At 35.1% G+C, this 10605-nt stretch overlaps 2 protein-coding genes across 4 annotated transcripts; one reads left to right on the top strand and one right to left on the bottom strand.

Annotated features, from left to right (window-relative positions):
• Positions 1-1599: 1599 nt before the first annotated feature.
• On the top strand, positions 1600-6317 carry LOC106663529 (eukaryotic translation initiation factor 2 subunit 1). 3 transcript variants are annotated; one of them, XM_014388421.2, is made up of 6 exons: positions 1600-1683; positions 1999-2242; positions 2305-2533; positions 5470-5702; positions 5782-5897; positions 6111-6317. In XM_014388421.2, exons 2-6 carry the CDS (start codon positions 2005-2007, stop codon positions 6261-6263), a joined length of 969 nt encoding a protein of 322 aa, XP_014243907.1. In that variant the 5' UTR covers positions 1600-1683; positions 1999-2004; the 3' UTR covers positions 6264-6317. The 3 variants fall into 3 exon arrangements, with proteins under 3 accessions (XP_014243907.1, XP_014243906.1, XP_014243908.1); XM_014388420.1 differs by having other exon boundaries at positions 1641-1751; XM_014388422.2 differs by having other exon boundaries at positions 1651-1715.
• A 359-nt stretch (positions 6318-6676) lies between these two features.
• LOC106663454 lies at positions 6677-10573 on the bottom strand. The gene is made up of 3 exons (XM_014388305.2): positions 10128-10573; positions 9948-10067; positions 6677-6791 (listed from the first exon to the last, which is right to left on the bottom strand). The coding sequence occupies exons 1-3, from the start codon at positions 10269-10271 to the stop codon at positions 6741-6743; spliced, it is 315 nt and encodes a 104-aa protein (XP_014243791.1). The 5' UTR covers positions 10272-10573; the 3' UTR covers positions 6677-6740.
• Between the last annotated feature and the right edge of the window lie 32 nt (positions 10574-10605).

Raw genomic sequence — 10605 nt, 5'->3', positions numbered from 1 at the left:
TAGCAGGTTGTTTTACATCAAATAAGACAGTAAATATTTTTTCAGATTTTTGCTTTTTTTCTCGAAAACAACAGGTTTATGAGCTTAATTCTTGCTCCAATCGACCCAGTAGGTCATTTTACATCAAATAAAACAATAAACATTTTTGGGTTTTTTGTGTTTTTCCTCAAAAACTACATGGTTTATGAGCTTAATTCTTGTTCCAATTGATACAGCAATGAATAAGACAATAAAAAAAATTTCATTTGTTTTAGAAAATATTCAACTATCAATGGTACATTTGATCAGGGACTTTGGAAATAGCTAGTCATATTCAATACAACACTCTTATTTAAAGATCATACTAATTAAACCACTGCAAAGTGTTATAAATTATTTGGCTTTATAATCAGAAACACTCAAAAATTTGATCACAAAATCTTTAAAATTCTTATATGCCTCCATAGTTTTGCCTCATTTTGAATTTTGTTCAAACACAGGTTTTCTCTGATCACGGAAAAATATAAAGCTAATCTAAAAAGGTTCAAGATCATTGAGTATGACTCTTGCAGATTCGCATGGGGGAATCATGAGGATGCTCATTTATTAGGCTTGTATGTTGTCTGTTACTATCACAAAGAATAATTAATACCCAGTCATTCGTTACTACCATTATTGTTAGAGCATACAAACTAACTTAAATTGCTGAGAGCCAATATATGCAAGAAAAGTGTCACAAGTCAAAAAGGGGTAGTTCTTTTAAAGTGGTATAGTTGGATTTTTAAAGTTTTTTTGTTTTCGCTTGTATTGGACAAATGAAAGACAATATTAATGTATCATGAGTTTTTATTGCCAACTGTAATGGCATGAACTTAATACACAAGTAAAAAAAAAGTAAACTTCTGTCTCTCCTATTGTATTTATTAGATAAATCTGATTACATAAAACGAAGTGCCATCAATAGGTTAATGCACATAGCTAATGCTTATCCATACATCTCATACCAAGATAATATTAGCATTTTTAAAAATCAATTTCTGCACTCAAGATATAAATGTTTATTTCAGTTTATGTATTATTTTCATATCCATTAGTGTGTCTCATAATCGTTATGTAAACACGTAGCTCTTTTTTTTGCTTCATTTACAGCATTTACAGAACTTTTTTATATTAGTTCTCCTAAGTATATTTGTAATTATTGTATAATTTTAATAGGTTTTGTCTAAAAAATAAATAAATAAAAAATTTCTTTTTTTGAGCTGTCACTTTTCTTGTGGGTACTTGGGGGTAATAGTAATATGTACATTACTATTTATATTACAATTATTCATTATTATTTATATATAGTTTAACCTCTTATAGAACTTGTACTGGGTATATTTACTCTTAAAATATTAAATAAATCAATAAATAAATAAAATTAGCATACTCTTTTAATTTCACGTAGAAATTGTTAATTTGAATCCTTTTTTTTACACTTTCAGAACTGTTTACTGTAAGATTTTTCAGAACAGTTTGTGGTCAAGTTTTCGTAGTTTTCATTTAATTTTCCACTTTTTAGCTTGTTCTTTCTTACAATTCCAGACTACACCAGAAAAACGTGCTTGTCACTAGTAAAAACTTCGATTTCCTGAATCGGTACGAAGTTCCAATCGATGTCAAACTGCGTCAAGTATCGACCAGAAGCAGGGATAACAGTGAAACGTGGGTGCTTTTTGTATATACTAGAATACTAGGTAGTGTCTTTGTATAAATACACCGATTCGACAAAGGTATTTCACCCGTATTACCAAGCTAAAAGTTTGCCTCTCTAGTCGAATCGAATTTGTTAATTTTTGAAGTAGAATTGTTCTAAAAAAACAAAAATTCCTTTGGTTGGTACAAGGTTACCGCACACGTTTTTCTTTCAATACGAGTACTTTCCCCTAATGATAACATAGATCCGCTTGATAATTATATCATATTCTAATACGGGGGATGATGGTTTGAAATTGCTAAACACGTTGTCCTAACTTGCAGACAGAAATGCCGCTTAGCTGTAGATTTTACAAAGAGAAGTACCCGGAGGTGGATGACGTTGTGATGGTGAACGTCAGGAGCATAGCTGAGATGGGCGCATACGTCCATCTGCTCGAATACAACAACATCGAAGGGATGATACTGTTATCGGAATTGTCTAGGAGGCGTATAAGGTCTATCAACAAGCTCATCAGGGTCGGTAAGACTGAACCTGTCGTCGTCATAAGAGTCGACAAGGACAAAGGTACAAGCTGTAACAACTACACCATACGTGTTTTCTAAACGAGTCAATTTTTGTTTTCCCAGGTTATATTGATTTGAGCAAAAGGCGAGTCTCGCCTGAAGACGTTGAAAAGTGTACGGAGCGGTTTGCGAAAGCGAAGGCGGTCAACTCGATCCTACGGCATGTATCGGAACTCCTCGAGTACGAAAATGACGAACAGTTAGAAGACCTATATCAAAGGACTGCATGGCTCTTTGAAGAAAAGACAAAAAAGAAAGCTTCAGCTTACGATTTCTTCAAGCAGGCTGTACTGTAAGAAAAATTCAACTTTTCATAAATCTTCCTTCTAAATTTTATCTTTACTATGATTACAAAAGTTATTAAATACTACAAAAAATTATTCATATACTTGCCTTTTTGACATTATCTTCTTTAATCTATTTTGTAACTAAAACTTTTTTTTAGACCATAAAGTAGATTATTCAATTATACATTTCATGTAATTATATGGTAAAAAAATAATTAGGCGTTACATTAAAATAAAAAGACATTTTTGAACACCAAAAAAAAAAAAAACTATTCTATAGCTGGGTTTCCACTTGAGAAACTCTGGCGCAACTGTTTTGCAAAACTTATCTCGCATTGTAGAGACCTAGCTGGGACTGTGAAACTTTTGGCACGAGGATGTTTCAGTGTGAGCCGGAGTTTTTAGTGTGCGTTAAAATGTTTTGCGTTGTTTCTTTTGCTCCGTATAAACACTTGTCTAGAGTATGAGAATTCAACTTATCTGAGTGTATCTCAGCTTTTTGTGGAATGCTAAAGAACTCATCATAATAAGAACAAGAGATGATGTAAGGAAGAAAATGTACATCAAAATGGGACAAACTGATGGTACTCTTAAAAGGAAAATAATAAATCTAATGGGGTCACAGAAAGACGAGATATTCAAAATCTTCGGAAGTCATCTGGTTAAAGTTTCTAATGGTATCATTGATGTGTTCTGCTGCTATATCCCTCAGAAGACGGTTCCCATATTGCATTCACCGACAAAATAATTTAATTATTGTATCCACCACCGGCATTTTCGTTACATAAATTATTGCCATGATAGCAAATGCTGTTGTAGAAGATGGACAACATGCTTGTCTTCCCTAGACTGATGGCTCACCTTGTTTCGCCTCTTGGTTGTGAAATGGTTAACTCGAGACAGCATTCCGCAAGTAATTCTTGCGTTTAGTTGCACAAGTGAATTTTTCATGAAGTAGAAACCCAATTCTGCACTTAAAAATCTACGGAAAAAAATGACCTTTTTTTTAAACATTTTGTGAACGATGGTCATAACGGTTAAGGTATTGACAAGGCGACTCATAACTATAAGGTAACAGTCCCACGTTTGAATCCAATTGAAGCGGCCCTGAGTTTGAAACTGAAATTTACAAATGAGCTTTTTTTTCCCAAAAACACTAGCACCTTGAGGGTCAGTTGAATTAAAAAAAGAAAGTACAGTAATCCCTTAACTCTCGCGGTTTTTTTTGCATTTTTTACTATTTTTTTGATGTGCACTAAGTTTTGACATCTGCGGAAGTCTGATATCTTTATTCGTTTAAAAAAAACCAGTTGCGTAAACAATTTGATTTCCGTATCGAAAATAATTCTTTGAAAAATGTATTAGAGGCTCTAATTGATTCTCACATAACTTTTGCCTGCTTTCAACACACTATTCCTTCTTTCTTCGCAGTTTGTTTTATTCTTTCCTGGAAGTTGTGTTGCAAAATGCCTCCTCTTCCAAAACTGAAAAAAATGTCCTGACCCTTGAAGAAAGAATAAAAATTCTGGGCATGTTACATTTTTTTACATTTTTAATGCAGGCTAAAGCTTTTCTTCAAAACAGCTCAGGGAAATTTTAACCTTGAGGGACATACTAAAAAAAAGCAATAGATTTCGACTCATCTTTAAATCGAAGTTGTAAGTTTAGAAGGGATGCCAAGGCCCCTTTGAATCCTTCTGTAGAAATTCTTAAAGAAATTAATTATTTGGCGAAACAGCAAACAATTAATAGTTATTTCTTTCCTTGCACATCAAAAAATACAAACAATGAAAACAATTAACATGTTCAAACACTGTTATGTCTTCTATTACGTTTATTTTGTACAAACAGTTTTTTTCTCTCTCTTCTTCCCCCTGTTCTGAATTGTATCTCAATTTTGGCGTTCACAGCAGTTTTCTGGAACCAAACACCCTTGAATAAGGAATTACTATACAACAAGTTCTTTTGTTAGTTTGATTCTGTATTTTGGGTTGTTTTGTTGGAACAAGTATTTTGAATCCGCTCCTATTTTTTCAAATTAATTAATTTTTTTATGGTGATGTATGTCTTTTAGCATTTAAAATGCCGCCATAATACCCCATACCATCAACTGCTTCCTCCATGATTCACAGTCGGTGTTATATTTTGCTTGTTTAATTCTGTTTGTTTTCCTCTGAATCAATACACACTCTATCAGATCCAAAAATGTTAAACATACATTCTTCTGAGAAGACAATTTAGCTTTATTTCGTATAAAAGTTTTTTTCTGGCCTTTCTGCCTTTGTTTTCCACTTCATGGCGTAACAAGTGTACAAAAGATGTAAAGATGAGCAAGGCCTTCTCGAGTTCACTAATTCTCAGATTTTTTAAAGCTTGTCATCCGATAATGCACTTGTCTCGTCCAAATTTTCCTTGTCCTTCCAGACCATTTTGCATTAACTGCAGAACCAGTCTTAAGCTTTTTTTAATAATTTATTGTGTGGTCAAAAGAGAACAAACTTCTCTCCCTATTTGGCGATAGCTTAAACTTTGCTGAAATAACAAGACAATTTTATCTTTTCTACTTTTTTTCTAAAGCTGGGTTTCCATTACACGAAAAAAAGGGCCAGGGGCAATGGTGGGAATCAAAAATTATAAGTAAACAATGTTTGTAAATCCCAGGCCCTGAAGATGATTTCAATAAAGATCAAAATGTTGGCACGATAAAGAAAATGTTTTTCTGAAACCTACATCACACCAGACCGCATCTCACGATTTCTAAATAAATATTTCCTATTATTTTGATTTGCCTGTCCTCACGTTTCAATCTATCAGGTCTTTTTGCTTAGTGAGGATGAATTTCTTGACAGGCCAAAAAGACTAAGATAAGCAGATCAAATGGATGATCTATACTATTCAATAACTTGGCCATAATTACTGTAATTATTAATATAATTTTTAGAGACAATTCTATTCTCGCCGAATGTGGACTGCCTGAACAAACGCAGGAAGTATTGCTTACGAATATAAAAAGGAAACTGACAAGCCAGGCTGTCAAAATACGGGCCGACATTGAAGTCGCTTGCTATGAGTACGAAGGGATCGACGCTGTTAAAACAGCCCTCAAGGCCGGTCTTGCACTCTCTACGGAAGAATTACCAATCAAAATTAATTTAATTGCACCACCCCTCTATGGTAAGTTTTTATCATTGAACCATATTCTAAAACCATGGGGAGAAATGTATTTTATTTTTAAAAAAAATTTTATATTTAGTAATTACGACAGCCACGCCGGATAAAGCAGAGGGACTTAAAGCGTTGCAAGAAGCGATAGAAAAAATTAAAGAAGTCATTAAACAACTTGGAGGCGTTTTTCAAATACAGATGGCTGTAAGTACTTATTCTTTTTATTATTGGATGTTTTTCAGATTTGTTTAGATTTGAATAAACTCATTACACTTTTCTAACTGTGTTTTACGATTTATTTATTTTTATTAATTATAAAAATTTTATTCTATAAAAATAATTTAAAAAGTTGGCAAAGTATAATAAATTTATTTTAATTTACTCTGGATTATTTATTTATTTTTTAAACGTTTATAGCCTAAGGTTGTCACTGCGACTGATGAAGCTGAACTCGCTCGGCAAATGGAAAGGGCAGAGGCAGAAAACGCAGAAGTCGCTGGTGATGATGACGAAGAAGAAGACGAGGAAGAAGGACAAGAAGGCGGTGAGGAGAGTGCGGAAGAAAATTAATATAATAGAATACATTTTTGTTTAAATATATGAATTTTACTATCTTCTTCTATACACCCTTGTTTTTCTTCAATACAACCAAAATTCTCCTAAAAATGTGTGGTGATTAGTGACCGCATCTCACGATTTCTAAATAAATATTCTCCTAAAAGCGGCGTCGGATAAAAGAACTAGCCTTGTAGAAAAATATTATATTTTAACCAATTTAAATACATTACGTAAAAATAAAAACAAAAATTCACACTATACAGGATCACATTATCTACACTGTGGTATATAAACAAATATAATATATATACACAATAAAATAATAAACTAATTCACTAGGTGAAAAAGGACTTTTTGTTTTGTTTTGGCTTTTTTTCTTATGGATTTTGCACCATTTATTTTCTTTCGTTTATTTAGAATTGTACTTATTTAGTTGGAAGGAATTATTCACAATTTGATGGAACTGGGGCTTCCTTCATAATTTTTCTTTCATGTGGGTTGTTGATCATTTTGCTGAGATTCTCCTTGTCTCCTTGATTTCTGTAGGAAAAAAATAAATAAATTAGCAGGGAAAGTTTTTAATATAAGGGTTTCAATTTAAGATGTAATGATCAAATCAAACAAAAAATATAGGTCTGTCAATCCTTGCTGTTTTGGTTTGGATGAGGCCTTTTAGGCAAACTAATACAGCTGTTTAAATGGCAAAATGGGTCTTCTAGACCAACTCAGCCAGGGAGGCAGACCAGAAAACGACCAATTCAGACAAAAAATGTAATTTGATCCGCTAAATCAGGGCTTTTTTGGCTTTTCAGATATAAAACACGCCTGAGACCAAAATAATCTGTATGACCAAACCACAGGTAAATTGCCCTAAAGACTTCAAGAAAAATGACAAATCTTCCAATGCCATGGTGTCAGACCTAAAACTGAAGATGACGAAATGGTAAAATGTGTCTGGCATACCAATCCAGCAAGGAGAGGCAGTCGGCAGATCAAAGTCAGTAGTGTTTCCTACATTACATTTTTTATGTAATTTGGCCCTTTCTGAATATTTTGATCTGCTAAACCTTTACTGTTTTGGTTTTTCATACACAAAATGGTGAGAAAATAGCAAAATTATTGGCAACGACCAAACTGCAGGTTCATTGCCACAGACCCTAAATGTGGATCCTGCCGTATTCGCCTAAGTCACGAGATGCTCCTCTTAGCATTTGCCAGACAGAGTGCCTATGTACATACACATGCAAATACATATTTGCTGAGTACCGTGCAAGTTCTCAACTTACCACTAATCATGATGGACCACAGTGAAACTATCACTGCTGCGGTTAATGTTTTGTGTAGTGACTACTAACTCAGTCACAGAGTACTTTTGCCCTATCTTACTTTCGACTGTTTTCCATGCATTGAAAACCAAGTCCTGATTTTTGCGATATCAAGATATAGATCGAGGAACTCCAAGACTACTATGTTGGGCCAATTCTTCCAGAAACAACGCTATGATGTACTTTTGTTAATACATTTATACTAGTTAGGAACCGTTTATTATTGAAAAATAAATAGCAGTGTTGAGTGACGATTACAGTTGATTTATATACAGCACAGTTGATTCTGACTCGAAAGGCTAGATGAAAAACACAAGAGCAGCTCTCTAAAAGCCCCTGCATAAATATTAACATGCTTAGCAGAAAGCAAAATCCTGTGAATATGAACCAAATAACGATACGAATATAGGATTCACTGAACAATCTTGGACTCTGAAGGAGCATTTGATAATAATCCTTTTGAAGCATTACTCAAACAGCGAGGAACTGACAAAACCTGTTGCATAATTGATAGAATCAATTCTAAAAAGCAGAAAAGTCCGGACCTCCATGTTCCACGAAAAAGTAGAAGCAGTGGTGGTGAGACGATGTCCACAAGGAGGAATCACGCCTCTGCTGTGAAATGTGGAAATGGATGACCTCACATGCAAACTTAATGAAAGCGGAATTTATACCAAAGGTATGCAGGTGATATTGTCAAACTAGGGGAATATTTGACAACAATAAAAGAGCTCATCCGATAGAGCACTAAATATGGTGGAACAATGGTGTTCACAATGCGGACTTAAAGCAAACCTCTCAAAAACTACCCTAATTACTTTCACCAAGAAACATAGAAATACAAAGCCTATGTTTCTATAATGAAATGCTTCAGTAAAAAAACCAGGTTAAATACCTAGGAATAATCTTTGGTAAGAAGTTAACCTGGCACCCTCACCTGCAGCATATGATAGAAAAAATTAAAATATCGCTAATGACCACAATAAGAACCTGAAAATGACCCAGTTGCCATACATGGCAGTAATAAGGCCCAAAATAACCTACGGATCGTTAATCTGATGGACCAAAGCTCAACAAAAAGTGGCTACTAACAGCATACAAATAGCAAACCTATGTATCACAGGGGCAATGAGAACAACCCCTACAAGTGCACTAGAAACTCTGCTAAACCTACCTCCACTGAAAACATTTATACAAGGAGAAGCTAGGAAAAGTTCATTTAGGCTTCAAAAACAGTCAAACTGGATAGGATGTAAACCCAACATAACATACCCATTCTTAGAAATAGGGACTGACTATATGATCCTGGAAAATTTCTTTACAACATCCTATAAAGTCTCAACTATACAGGAGAGGAAGAACTCAGGAGAGCATCGGTTTCAATGATATGGTATACAGATGGCTCCACAACAAACGAAGGAACCAGATTGGGTGTTTTTTGTACAAGCCCAAGATATGAGCAATCAAACTCGTTAGGGAAGAACATCGCGGTCTTTCAAGCTAAAATCATGCCATCAATGCTTGTGCCCTGGAAAATCTTAAAAGAGGAGGACACTGGCGAAAAAATCCTCATAAGATCTAAGAGCCAAGCAGCCATTAAAGCATTAGCATATAAAAGAATCACATCAAAATTGGTCAGTGAATACATCCACAATCTCTAAAACATGGGGACACAACAACCTGATGATATCTTGGGGCCAGGGCACAGAGGAATTTTGGGTAACGAGAAAGCAGACATACTAGCCGGAGGAGGATCTGCAAGACCGTGCATAGGCCTCAAACCTTTACTTGGGAATAACAAAAACAAATACAGAATCTTACACTTTAGTGGTACTAGACTCAGTAAACTCATGTTGAAACAACCCTCACCAACAGTGGCATTCACTGCTGACTATTAACCGAACACTGGCATCTAAGAAAACATTTACAACATGGGTACGTATAACAATGATTCCATGTAAAGATTATGCAATGAGGAGGAGGAAACAGCTACTCATATCATCTTCGAATCCGAAACAATGGCTCAATAAAGATTTAACCTAGTTTAAAACATATAGAAAAAACCTTGGGAATGAAATCGTACCAGAGACAGTCAATGACTTGATACTTCTAAGAAGGAGGATTGAGTCTACTGCACTAAACTAGAGAACTAGGAAGGTACAATAAGTACAACATACAAGGCTAGAGTGCCTGGGGTGCACAAACCCGGCTTCCTAGTATGCCCATCATCGTCACAGTTGATTCCTGCATATTTGTGTACTTTGAAGCAGAAAAGAAAATACATTTAGCCAAGAAAGGCGAGCACATAATATCGTTCCACTAGTTAGGATTTGGTGAATCTTTGCTTGACATACATATAAGTATTGCTTACATTTCCCTTGTTGATATGCTGCTGAGCAGTTTTTATGAGTTCCATCCAGTCGTAGTGCATTTTCAGCTTGAGGATGCAGCTGTTGCAAACTGTCTTTGGTAGGTGGTCGTCCATGTAGAGCTGAAATAAGAAAATGGTTTTGAACCTGGCAAGGGAGTCGGGGAAATGGAGTACTCTTACATCCAAGCCCAAGTAGTTCTGCAGCTGGCTCGCCAAGTTGATCTTTTCGCCTTCTTCTCCATGAACGTGGACGACGACTTTGTTGATTTTCGAGCAGATCCTGCATATAAAACCAGTCAAGACGGCCTTGTCCAGGCTCCCCATTTTACGACTAAATCACGGGGAGGCGCTTTCGACCATCAATCTATCTGTATAATAGATCTTTTTCAATTATTTTCCGGACATTTTTGAAAAAATATCGGCCCATTCAGGTATGAAAACGAGTCCTTTTTCCCCGCATTTTAACGCCTGGGGACGTGCCTGAATCGACGAGACGAAAGCGCCTTTATAGAAATCCTCTTCTGATACAACTCAGGTAAATTGTAAACACGGTTTAATAAGAAAATCAGGAGCAAAAATTCGACAAAAACAACAGGACCCGTTCACTCCCGACTGTTACAATTATTCGAATGGTAAGGTTATGTTGTTTATTTTTCGC

This window comes from Cimex lectularius, unplaced genomic scaffold, assembly GCF_000648675.2.
Source record: "Cimex lectularius strain Harlan isolate CLEC.00 unplaced genomic scaffold, Clec_2.1 scaffold2, whole genome shotgun sequence".
NCBI classification, from domain to species: Eukaryota; Metazoa; Arthropoda; class Insecta; order Hemiptera; family Cimicidae; genus Cimex; species Cimex lectularius.
The sequence above is the reverse complement of the archived record's forward strand: the minus strand, read 5'-3'. Positions and strand labels throughout refer to the sequence as shown.